We start from the raw sequence: 13,540 nt of genomic DNA on the forward strand, positions 1-13,540 counted from the left end.
CTTACCAATGACCTTCTCCAAGTTAGCCCATGATTTATAGTAAAGTTATTAACTTGCGGGTGCCCTGATCTTGAATTAATTTAAATGCTTTACACTAAGGCGTAAGAATAGAATGAGCGAGTTATCGAAATATGTTTACGAGGCGAGGCTCTTTTAATCGCAGCTTGAAATTGTTCCTATTCTAACTTTGCTTGAGATCCCAATTAGCCAGAAACTATCGTATGGGTAAACTTCTAAGTAGAGCTGTTCAAGCTCCATCATTCCATAGTTTTATTGCCTTTTAATTGAGTTCAATCGAAACTGTTACAGTAACGTATTTCTGTTAAGATTTAAATTTAATCACAACTACTTAATCCCAAGCTTTAAGATGATTAAGCATATCAAGTTGAGACCAGGTGGAAGGGATATCATAAACCATAATTTCTCAGATAAGATTCTTATTTGTGAGCATATATCCAGTCATTACAGTACAAATCGTTTTAGGTAAAAGTGTAGCGGGTTGTTTCTTGTTAGTTTTAGAAAGACTTTGGCTATTATTAGCTTTTGAAATAGGCGCAGTTTTTCTCTTTTTTTTCTGTAGAAGGTAAAGGTGAGTTTGATCTGCTGACATCATCTTTCAGATCCGTTTAACCATGTCAGCATAGCGAAACTTGCTTTACTTAGGCGTAAAAGGCGTGGAGTGGCTTTTGCCAGGATGGCGTGATTGTTCCTTTTGTTGTGCTGCAGCTATTGATTGGTGTTTGGGCGTATTTGGCGCTTCTAAAATTTCTATTTCTATCGGTTGATCCTCTATGATTCAGATGCTGCTTCGGGTACATTTTGAAGGCGACGTCCATCTGTTATTTCACGAATTCTTTGCAAGCATTTTCCATCCTTTACTAACGCTGACTTGGAGAAAGTCAAAAGACTCATAAAAAATAAAGAGAAAGTGATATAAAGATTGCAAGTTACTGACACTGAAGGTTGAGAGGGCCTCATGATGTTCTATAAGTAAGTTGGTAAAGTGTTCGCTATCGCCTACGCTTTTTTCAACAGTTCGAGCGATAATTTCTTCAAATAAACTCAAGGAGCTATATTTTCTTAAGACGTGGCTAACCGGTTCAAAGTAGAAAGCTCTATTTATAGCTGTTTTAAGGTCGCCGCTTTCAGGCAGAGCTTTGAAAATGTTTTGTTTTGACAAAAAGTTCATATTTTCAGAAAATTTTCCTTCAAAATTCCTATGGGAAAAAATAGTTTATGCGATCAGCAGAAAGAGTTCCCCTAATGTTTTCTTAACTCATTATTCACATAATTTAATTCTATTAGTTTTCCATTAATAAAATGATATACTTCAAAATCTTTTTATCATCAGAAGTACTATTATTTTTCAATATTTTTCAAACTTATTTTGCCAATAATTTAGGTCTTTTTTTGTAATTTCTATAAGCTCATTGGATAATTATTGCATAAAAATTTTCAAAGTTATAATAATAGTATTTAAAAATTAAAAATCCTTAAAATCATAATATTATACTTTCTAAACTTTAGGAAAATACTTCATAGATTAAAAAATTTAGTTTACATATTTTTTATCTTATATAAATTGTACAGGTAATATATTTTACAAATTTACTTAGTAATCATATATGCAAATTATATAACTATTTATTTTACAAAAAAAATTATATAAGTTATATAATTTATTAATATTAATAAAGCTAAACACTATATATATTGTATAAGTATTTTTTGAGACTATCTATTAATATAATAGGCTTTTATAGTAATAAAGGAGAAGTCAACTTATTTCTTTTTTTATATTTTTTTTGTATAATATTTTTTACTATAATTATTTTAATCTGTGTATAAATTTTATAGCTAGTTAAATAACTATCATAATTATATAATATTAATAAGAAATAATGTACAGTATTTACCGCACTCTGCGTTACAAATTTATATATATTTGTATGTTTATTATTTGCCATTTTAAGGGGGGTGCGGTGTATAAACTAAAGATCGATATAAACAATTTACAAAAAAGGAAGGATGCATTGTAACGCAGGGTGCGGTAAATAAATTCACTCTATTAATAATGCCAATTTATTCTTTTCTAAATGTAAAGTAAATTAGAATGAAAGTTCCAATTGGAGATACTATATTTCAGCCTTTTCTTATAATATGTATTATTTATTGCCAGATATTAAATTCCTTTAAAGTAATAGACTGAAGAATTTTTTCTCTTTTTGCATGTTCATTAGAAATAGTAGTGAATTATATACTTTTTAAAAATGAATACTAGGGGTTACATACAATGCAATAAATATAATTTGTTTCTATTTTGGAACCCCTTTTATAAAATTTTGCACATATTTTATATATTTATTCTTAGAAAAATTTTTTTGGGTAAAGTATTCTTCTAAATGGATCATGAATACAAAAATACCATATTTTTGGTATTTCATTATCATATTTATATATTTTAAAAGGGCTAGTGCTTTTCCTATTCTTTAATACATTTCATATGTTTCATATGCTTCATCACAATCAGATGAAGAAATCTTAAAGTATGCATTACTATTTAAATCCATCTTGTATATTATAATAAAATATTGGTTTATATATGATTATATCTTCTCAGGCTATGCTAATTTTATATTTACATGCATATAATCAGTTTGTGAATCTCTTGTGATTAACAGGGGATTATGACGTATATCATATCGTTCCATGTGGCACTATCATGACGTCAAGTTGTTTCTCAAAATCACGAGATGATTGGCTAATCAGGTTTCAGATTTTTTCTTTAACCGGATAAGCAGGAAATAAAATACACGTGAAAGGAATACCTATCTTTTCTGATGGTAGTCTGGACACAGTGTCCGGGCTCGTCAAAATTGCGCAGAAGAATGAATCATCTAGCGCAGTAGACAGCAAATTCTTTTTATTTGAAATCTTATTGAAAGTTATGGCGATCAATTTATTATATTTAACACAAAAAAAAAAAGCCCGATAGCATCATAGTAATGCTCTATTAATATATGTTTTGAAATTCACGTGCAAGAAAATACCTCTGATGAGTCTAGACATGGTCATTCAAAATTACACAGAAAGAGATGGTATAGTACTAAAGCTATAAAGGGTTAATCCATTTTAGCGTCGGCAAAAAGTTTATCAGATTACATTTCTGGTGGTAAAAGTCATTATATCAAACTTTGTTTTAAGATTTCGGCCATTTTTCATCCTTAGTTAGATTTAAGATGAAACCGCCCGGAGGGATGGATTTTATCCGCAACTGCGCCTGTGCTCTGGATTAATTCCTCCCTGGCCAGCCTTAGTTTAATTTCTCTCTAGTTTAATTCCTGCTAAAAGTGCTTCGAAGAATTTTTTTCCATCAACAAGGTATAGCTTTGCTTTGAGAGTGTAAAAGCAATCTTTCTTACCATAAATGTGGAAATTTTCATCAAGCAACCCCAAATCTTGTTCTTTCACTCAATTGAAGTTTGCCATTTTTTAATGTAGTGCATCATTATACTTCCTCAAAGCCATTTTGTGTGTGGTTTTTTCTGTGCATGCTGTGAGGAATTGCTGGTGAATGAGTTTCAGGTGATCACAGACTCTGCGCAGAAAATCACAATTTTTATGTGTGACACCCCGATGTCATGCAATATGCGAACGATTTAAAAAATGAAATTATCATATGTTTATTAAAATACATGTACAGTTAGTTTACTATCTTGATATTTCTTGGTGTAGTCAATCAACAATAAATAAATTAATTAATATAGCATCATGTAAGGTGGTTATACCTAAAAGAAATATTTAATAGCTCATGCACTCGATGTGTATGAGCATATTGCGAGAATGAAACATCAACATTATCTACGTCCTGCCCTCTGAAAAAATGATTCTGCCAATTATCTTTTACTCTCCTCGCCAAAAACACATTAGAAATATTATGCGGGTGCTTAAAAATCTGGTCATATCGGAAATACCCAGATGGATCAATAGCCGGTCCAGATTCCAGAATCATCTTTCGAGCATCAATCAAAATCTTGCGACGAACTCTACTATCATCATAGTCTGCGATATGTCCACCAAAGACTTCTGTTACCCAATTCATTGATGACATTACGTGAACCGTATTGCTTCCTGAACAAGCTTTAATCAATTTGTGAAAATCGCGTGCACGAAAAAAATCGCAAATATTACTCCAAGACATTGTTGATGCATTCAATTGCTTAATTGAATTTAACAACTCGGAATCATCACTAACCATTTGAAAATGCAGGTAGATTTCCATCATTTCTATAGGCGGTGATAACCAAGTGCAAACTTTTGCAATTGCATCTTCAAGGAAATTGCAAAGTGCATCTAAAAAACTAGTATTTTCACGTTGATATTTAGGTAGAATAGCATTCACTGGCATCATATGAAGCATAAATTCGCTTGCCGAGTGTGGTGAAATCCCATCATTGCAGTTAAACATCGTAATACTTGCAACTAGATTTTTTGGTTGTTGGTCATTCATGAGTGGAAACTCACCAGTAAGGATATGACGCGCGACTTGTACACGATCTCGCGGTTCAACAAGATTTGGAACAATAGCAAATATGCTGTCTGTTTTATCAAAAGTACTTGCCCAAAGATCATGTGCATTTTTCCGGGATTTCGGCGAGCTAACTGACTGACACCAGTGAGAAATCAACGATCTAACTTCCGGGTGAAGCTCTTTTTTAGTAGGGTTTGGTGGTTTGTCATTCGGTGCATTTTCAAATTGCAAGACATTCTTGGCAGCAATCTTAAAGTAATTTAAAGTTTCAACTGTCCAAACAGTAGAAAGCCAAACTTCTATGATTGACCGAACTGGTGCCTTTCTCATCATCATTTCCACAATCACATTGGTCTTTGCAACCGCATAAACAGATCCTTCATAACCAATAAATTTGTTTGGCTGTTTCGTTGAATTCTCATTTTGTACAATTGTAGCTTGTAAAAGTAAATCTAAATCTACAAATCCGACAGCAACATGAACTTTACCTTGATTAAGTGATAGGCTTTGCTTATGCGTATTACTAAAGCTCAAAGCACATGAACCTGTATCCGAAAAATATGGTATAGCTGTTGTTCTAGCAAAAATGTCGCCAATTTGCCTGGGGGATGAGAGAAAATCTGAAAGTTCCTTTGACCATGAACGCCATCTCCCTATTTTGTTGTCTTTGAATTGTAAAATCGTATCTATGGAATCTTCATTATATTGTAGGTTTCCTTGCACATGCGCAAGGAGTTGGATTTGGTTTTTTTCACGCTGATATTTTTCAGCATAATCTCGTTTGAAATTAGGTACAATGGCTTTAACAGCTGGTTGCTGCGTTACGCATATTTCCTTGTGATCTTTATAGTCTTGTTTTTGGCATGCCTTAGAACAGTAATATGTTTGTTGGCATCTCGAACATCGGTCCTTGCAAGGTTTCTGGCAGACATTGCATTTATTCATTGTAAAATTGGTTAACGTGTATTTTATCGGTGTTTAATATATGTTTTTATGTCGCACAGACCTAATCGCCATTACATCATTGCGCAGAAATTTGTCTGAGCTGGCTCCGGGCTATCATTAATCGGAATATACTGTAAACTTCTTGTGTATCTGATATATGGCCTGTTTCTTTAGCCCTCTGCAAGAGTAAGCTTATATCCGATCTCCTTACAAATTTTCTACATTTTTTAGCCAGTTCGATAATAACCTTCAGGCTGATAATACAGCTTATAGAATATATAAGTTTCCAATATTTAAGATGCTCCCCTCCGGATCTTCTAAACAGTTCGAGAATTACTTCTTTTTTCCATGTATAATTTATGCTATGACAATTATAAAGATCCTGTATCAGCAAATTCTTTGTATTAATTCTGGTGTAAGCTGATCAAGTAATATACATTTTATATGGTTCAAAGATTTTTTTTCAATCGGAAAAAATGATTAGTTAATAAATGAATTGCGACTAACACTGCCCGAGAATTGGACTCCCAAATATTCACACAGCTCAGGATAATCAAACACACCTACAACCCTATCCTGTCTTTTATTTTTGACAGTGATAAAACCTGGTTGCCCTATCATATGTGTGTTCAGATTGCATAACGGTATATACTGCATGAGGTTAGTAGTAAACTTATTCATTGTTTTGCGCTGATTATTTCTTGATTTAGCCATTACCAACTAACTTAGCTGATTCAATTAATCTGATTGGCAATGTGCCTGAATAAAAAAATAACTGAATATTTATCGCGCCAGAAAAAAAAAACTCCTTAATCTGTTGATCTGCCGGGAGATGACCTACCCTGAATATTTATCGCACCAGAAAAAAAATATAATAATTATGTAAGCACAGCCTCCTCCAGCTTGCTTGTATGCACTGTATCAATAGTCTAGCTCACTGCCATGATCTAAACCTAATGATTTTGGTTGCAAAGTAGACAAGTAAGGCGGCAGCATAGCGGACATGCTTTTATCACTTTGCCGATCATTTGTCGATCATATAATATATCATGTCACATTAATTTTGAAGCTATGGTTAAAGCCATAAAATGCTTAGCCAAACTATACTAATGTCTTTTTAGTAGTATAATTTATGAAAAATAAAAAAAATTATATTGTCAAAGTTAACCTTAAACCGAAATTTTCAATAATTTGATATTTGCCTATATTTGCCGATCATCTCACTGGTCGAAATTAAAAAAATCGGGACATATGGAAAATCGGCCAAAAATCAGACCAAAATTGACTAACATTATAAATCGGCACATCTGATTGATGCCAATCAGACAATTTGATAAAAATTCAGCAAAAAATCATTATATTTGATTGACGGCTGATTGATGCTAGTTGAAATCAAAAAAAAAATGGACAAATGGCAAATCAACCTAAAATTTGCCCAATATTCAAATATGCACTTCCGATTTATGGAAAATTGACAATTCAATAAATATTCAATAAAAATTCAATAAAAATTCAGCAAAAAATCATTATATTTGATTGACGGCTGATTGATGCTGGTTGAAATTAAAAAAAAATGGACAAAATAGCAAATCAACCTAAAATTTGCCCAATATTCAAATATGCACTTCCGATTTATGGAAAATTGACAATTCAATAAATATTCAATAAAAATTCAATAAAAATTCAGCAAAAAATCATTATATTTGATTGACGGCCGATTGATGCTTGGCCAAATTAAAAAAAAAAATTGACAAAATAGCAAATCAACCTAAAATTTGCCCAATATTCAAATATGTACTTCAGATTTATGGAAAATTGACAATTCAATAAATATTCAATAAAAATTCAATAAAAATTCAGCAAAAAATCATTATATTTGATTGACGGCTGATTGATGCTGGTTGAAATTAAAAAAAAAAATCTGACAAAATGGCAAATCAACCTAAAATTTACCCATTAATATTCAAATATGTACTTCAGATTTATGGAAAATTGACAATTCAATAAAAATTCAATAAAAATCCAACAAAAATTTGTTAAAAAATCATTATATTTGATTGACGGCTGATTGATATCAAAAAAAAATCTGACAAATTTGTAAATCAACCTAAAATTTACAATATTCAAATATGTACTTCAGATTTATGGAAAATTAACAATTCAATAAAAATTCAATAAAAATTTAGCAAAAAATTATCATATTTGATTAACAGCTTAAAATTTGCCTAATATTGTCTGATTTATGGCACTTTTATATCAAATTGCACTGGTCGAAATCAAAACTTTTGGGCATGGAAAAATTGTCTCAATTTCAGAAGTTATTCGAATAAACGATTTTTCAAAATCAACTTTATGATGTACTAAGCCGCAGCCACAGTAAAATTAATCTGGCAATTAGTTGATCTATTACCGAATTTAGACTTTATTTAAACTAAAGTTTCGAAACTTTATCTTCATCTAACTTTATTCCTAAACAAAACGGTTTTAAACGTTTTGGGATTTTTTTTTAATTTTTTATCGGAAATAATGTTCCAATTTTTAACATTTTTATTTTTTACGAAACGTTTTTTAACTTTTCATTTAATATTTTCAATCGGAACATTAGTTAACGTTCTGATTTTATTAATTTTTTTTTGCAAAACTATTACTTTAAAAAACGTTTTCTAACATTTTTTTTTTATACTTTTAAATAGGAAATCGGCTCCTACTTGGATACCGAATTCCAAAGGTAAGTTTCGAAGAATTTCTTCGAAACTTTATAAAAAAAACGTTTTCTAACGTTTTTATACTTTTATATAGGAAATCATCTCTTACTTGGATACCGAATTCCAAAGGTAAGTTTTGAAGAATTTCTTCGAAACTTTATAAAAAAAATGTTTTCTAACATTTTTTTTTATACTTTTATATAGGAAATCGGCTCCTACTTGGATACTGATTTCCAAAGGTAAGTTTCGAAACAAAAGTTTCGAAACTTTAAAAAACGTTTTTTAATATTACTAAAAACGTTTTTTTTTACTTTTGTATAAAAAATCAGCTCCAACGTGGACGCCGATATTCCAGATAAGTTTCGCATTTTCGAAACTTCTTTGAAAAAAATGTTTAACGTTTTTTTTTTTAATATTATTGTAGGAATACCGTAAAGTTTCGAATTTTCGAAACTTTTTGACAAAAATTAATAAAAAACGTTTAATTTAACGTTTTTTATTATATTTTATTATTTTTTTTTGCAGGGAAATTGGCTCCAATATGAATACCAGAATCCCGCAGGTAAAGTTTCGATTTTTCGAAACTTTTTGAAAAAAATTAATAAAAAACGTTTAATATAACATTTTTTATTATATTTTATTATTTTTTTTTGCAGGAAATCGGCTCCAATATGGATACTGGAATCCCACATGCAAAGTTTCGATTTTTCGAAACTTTTTGAAAAAAATTAATAAAAAACGTTTAATATAACGTTTTTTATTATATTTTATTAATATTTTTGCAGGGAAATCAGCTCCAATATGGATACCGGAATTGCACATGCAAAGTTTCGATTTTTCGAAACTTTTTGAAAAAAATTAATAAAAAATGTTTAATATAACGTTTTTTATTATATTTTATTAATATTTTTGCAGGGAAATCGGCTCCAATATGGATACTGGAATCCCACATGCAAAGTTTCGATTTTTTGAAACTTTTTGAAAAAAATTAATAAAAAAACGTTTAAATTTAACGTTTTTTTATTATTTTTATTAATTTTTTTTGCAGAAAATCAGCTTTAAATTGGATATCGGAATCCTGCAAGTAGTTTCGATTTTCGAAACTTTTTGACGCAAATTAATAAAAAAACGTTTAAATTAACGTTTTTTTATTATTTTTATTATTTTTTTTTTGCAGGAAATCGGCTCCAAATTGGATACCGGAATCCCGCAAGTAAAGTTTCAAGTTTCGAAACTTTACGAAACTTAATAAAAAAACGTTTAAATTTAACGTTTTTTTATTATTTTTATTAATTTTTTTTGCAGGAAATCAGCTCCAAATTGGATACCGAAATCCCACAAGTAAAGTTTCGATTTTCGAAACTTTTTAACGCAAATTAATAAAAAAAAACGTTTAATTTAACGTTTTTTTTATTATTTTTTATTATTTTTTTTTGCAGGAAATCGGCTCCAAATTGGATACCGGAATCCCGCAAGTAAAGTTTCGAAGTTTCAAAACTTTATGAAACTTAATAAAAAAACGTTTAAATTAACGTTTTTTTATTAGATTTTATTATTTTTTTTGCAGGGAAATCGGCTCCAAATTGTACCAGAATCCCGCAGGTAAAGTTTCGTCAAAACTTTTTGACGCAAATTAATAAAAAAACGTTTAATTTAACGTTTTTTTATTATTTTTTATTATTTTTTTTTGCAGGAAATCAGCTCCAAATTGTACCGGAATCCCGCAGGTAAAGTTTTGATTTTTCGAAACTTTTTGACGAAACTTAATAAAAATGTTTAATTTAACATTTTTTATTATATTTTATTAATTTTTTTGTATGGAAATTGGCTTCGATTTGCCATCCTACAGGTAACGTTTTGATTTTTGAAACTTGAAACTTAAAAAAAAACGTTATTTTAATGTTTTTTCTTTTTTTTTGTAGGAAAATCATCTCCAATTTGTAGAAACAAATGGGAATTAAGGAATTTAACGTATACCGGATTTGTTAGAAAGTTGGGATGATTTTTGGTGAAATTGTTTTATATGTATATGTAATATTTTAAATTTCAGAATAAAATTTACTGTAATTTGCGATACAATTCAGAATACAAATCAGAATAAATTTTTTACTACAAATCAGAATAAATTTTACTACAAATCAGAATAAATTTTACTACAAATCGGAATAAATTTTACTACAATTCAGAATAAATTTTACTACAAATCAGAATAAATTTTACTACAAATTGGAATAAATTTTACTACAAATCAGAATAAATTTTACTATAATTTGGAATAAATTTTACTACAATTCAGAAAATTTTGTCACAAATTTACCATAATTCAGAATAAATTCACTGCAATTCGGTAAATTTATGAATAATATTTTTTAAACAATTCGGATTAAAAATATTAAGCAATTCAGATACAATTCAGACATTCTGATCGGCATCGATCGGCCTGCCAATCAGAACTTTGCCTAAATTAATAAATCGGCCATATTTATCACCAAATTCAGCCTAAAATCGGACATCCGATTTCTAGCCGATTTGGACTATTTCGACCAGTGTCTGCTAATTTGACTTTGGAGCTTCGGGCGAAGCCACAGATTTATGGGCGAAACTTGAAATTTTCAAAATATATTATTTAGGTATTCAAGAATCAATGGCCAAAATAATCATGTAGAATTTTAGGTAATCAAAAAGTTATCATTGAGCAAATGTTTATGAATATTATTAAAATACACATATAAACAAAATTTGTAAAAATTTATTAACTGTTTAAAGAATTTTTTTTGGTAAATTTAGTATGCAGTAAATTTAAATGAATGTTAAATTTGTCTGTAAAATTATTATTATGTAGGATTTTCAACTGAAGTAATTATAATGAAGTGATGAAATTGAATAAATGATCGATAAATGATCGACAAAATTGTGATAAAGTAAAGATGTCCGCTATGCTTAAGGCAGCGTACATCACTGGTTGAAATTAATAGTCGATCATTACTTTTTAGCTAGTTTTAGATTCTAGATATCATATAATAACCAGATAATATTTATCAAAAATCGATCTAGCATTTAACAACCAATTGATACAGTTTCACCAAATAATAAATATTGAAATCGGCAAGAAATCATATAATATTCAGTAAAAAAATGAACTTCCAATTTTTGTGCTAATTTTTAAATTTTATTTCCGATTTTTTATCTTCATAATAACAATTTTATAAAAAAATAGTATAAGACTAATTTTAACACAGGTGATTAACACAGGTCGAAAAGTGAAAAATCAGGCATCAATCAGTTACCAATCGGTCACCAATCAGTCACCAATCAGCTACCTGATTGGTGACCGATTGGTGCCTGATTTTTCACTTTTTGACCTGTGTAACCTTGATGATTTACCTACTAGTAAATTTTATATAATTATATAATTTTGCCTAAATTTTCAAAAAAAAAAAATGTAAATTATGATTACAATAAAAAATAGGAGACATTGTCAAAAATATAAGAAAAATTGGTCATTATACTCTATAATATCCAAATAAATAAAATCTATATAAAGTGAAATGAATAATAATACAAATAATTTTTTTTTTAAAAAAAAATATTGATGTAAAATATAAATTTTAGGGGGTAAAGGCAGTAACATATATTAGCTAATATTATTTTAATAGTAACGTTTACTCTCCCAGGTAAGATTTTATGACCAATCACAACCATTTCATATGGTTTATATTATGTGTAACCTAAGATTTTCTTTTACTCCCCCACCCCTTAAAATATTAGCTAATATATGTCATTACCCTAATTTAACCCAGGTTATTTATATTTAACCTAGGGGCAAATTAGCAAAACTCAAAAAAATATATATTTCCTATAAAATCCTATGTAAATAACCTATAAATTGTCATCCTGTTCTTATTTCGATTAGACGATTTTAAAGAGCTATTAATTATCTTTTTATAATCACTAAATGCAGAGAAATTAAGCAAAATGTCTAGCAGCGCAGTAAATAAAGTTACCTGCCGAAACCTATTTGGCCTAATGCCGAAAGGAGAAACTCCACATATAGTGTCGTAACTGTGAAACTGCGAAACCGTGAACCTGCCAAAACTTGTGAAACTGCCAAAATTTGCGAAACCTTTATAACGAGTTTATCCGTAGTTTCGGCATAATAAATAATAATATTTTATATGAATTTTGGCATAATTACAGCATTCCTAATATTTTATTTTTAATTTCAGTCTCTAATAAATTTACATGTAAATAAACAACGTTGTAATATTCTAATAATAATATTATTATTGAAAAATCCTAACAAATGCAACAGTCGTGATTTTTTTTCTGGGAATTCTACATAAAAAAAAATAAATTAATTAAATTTATCAAAAAAAAAAATAACGAAACCCTTCTCCCAGTACTTTACCTTGATTACAAAAGTCCGGTCATATTTTTTCATCTGACAATCCTACAAAAAGAAAAAAAAATCAATTAAATTTATTAAAAAAAAATGATGAAAACACCTTCTCTGACCCTCCCTCACCTTAATTTTAAGAGTCTGGTCATGTTTTTCATAAATTATAAAAAAATTAACGAAAAACTTTCACCAGTCCTCCTTTACCTTAATTTATAAATCCGTACATATTTTTCGTCTGGCAATACTACAAAAAGAAAAATAAATAAGAAATTTATTAAATAAAAACAACGAAAAACCTTTTTCAGCCCCCTCCTTTACCTAAATTCCAAAGTCCAGTCATGTTTTTCGTCCAGAAATACTACAAAAAAGAAAAAAATAAATAAGTTAAATTTATTAAATAAAAAAACAATGAAAAACCTTTCCTCAGCCCCCTCTTTTATCTAAATTCCAAAGTCTGGTCATGTTTTTCGTCCGGCAATACTACAAAAAAGAAAAAAATAAATTAGTTAAATTTATTAAAATAAAAAACAACGAAAAATCTTTCCCTCAACCCTTCCTTACCTCATTTCTAAAGTCTGGTCATATTTTTCGTCCAGAAACACTACAAAAAAGAAAAAAATAAATAAGTTAAATTTATTAAATAAAAAAACAACGTAAAACCTTCCTCGACGCCCCCTCCTTTACCTAAATCCCAGAGTCCGGTCATGTTTCATCCGAAACACTACAAAAAAGAAAAAAAAATAAATAAGCAATTTATTAAATAATAAAACAACGAAAAACCTTTCCTCAGTCATCTTTTTTATTTAAATTCCAAAGTCCGGTCATGTTTTTCGTCTGGCAACACTACAAAAAAGAAAAAAATAAATTAGTTAAATTTATTAAAATAAAAAACAATGAAAAATCTTTCCCTCAACCCTTCCTTACCTCATTTCCAAAGTCCGGTCATGTTTTTCGTCCGGC

At 29.3% G+C, this 13,540-nt stretch overlaps 3 protein-coding genes across 3 annotated transcripts; 1 reads left to right on the forward strand and 2 right to left on the reverse strand.

Moving 5' to 3' along the window:
• Nucleotides 1–789: 789 nt before the first annotated feature.
• OCT59_012217 (uncharacterized protein) lies at nt 790–1,189 on the reverse strand (the record flags this gene model as incomplete). Its single annotated transcript, XM_066134319.1, has 2 exons — nt 790–888; nt 956–1,189. The coding sequence occupies 2 exons, from the start codon at nt 1,187–1,189 to the stop codon at nt 790–792; spliced, it is 333 nt and encodes a 110-aa protein (XP_065989595.1).
• A 1,680-nt stretch (nt 1,190–2,869) lies between these two features.
• Nucleotides 2,870–5,485, reverse strand: OCT59_012218 (uncharacterized protein). Its single transcript, XM_025310249.2, has one exon. The coding sequence runs from the start codon at nt 5,474–5,476 to the stop codon at nt 3,770–3,772; it is 1,707 nt and encodes a 568-aa protein (XP_025184185.1). The 5' UTR covers nt 5,477–5,485; the 3' UTR covers nt 2,870–3,769.
• A 2,282-nt stretch (nt 5,486–7,767) lies between these two features.
• Nucleotides 7,768–8,903, forward strand: OCT59_012219 (uncharacterized protein; the record flags this gene model as incomplete). Its single annotated transcript, XM_066134320.1, has 6 exons — nt 7,768–7,793; nt 8,170–8,204; nt 8,276–8,310; nt 8,386–8,420; nt 8,707–8,743; nt 8,838–8,903. 6 exons carry the CDS (start codon nt 7,768–7,770, stop codon nt 8,901–8,903), a joined length of 234 nt encoding a protein of 77 aa, XP_065989596.1.
• Between the last annotated feature and the right edge of the window lie 4,637 nt (nt 8,904–13,540).

The sequence above is a fragment of the Rhizophagus irregularis genome, chromosome 2 (assembly GCF_026210795.1).
Source record: "Rhizophagus irregularis chromosome 2, complete sequence".
Taxonomy (NCBI): domain Eukaryota; kingdom Fungi; phylum Glomeromycota; class Glomeromycetes; order Glomerales; family Glomeraceae; genus Rhizophagus; species Rhizophagus irregularis.

Coding starts and splice junctions, on each gene's coding strand:
- OCT59_012218 (XM_025310249.2), bottom strand. CDS start 5,476: ATGAATAAATGCAATGTCTGCCAGAAACCTTGCAAGGACCGATGTTCG.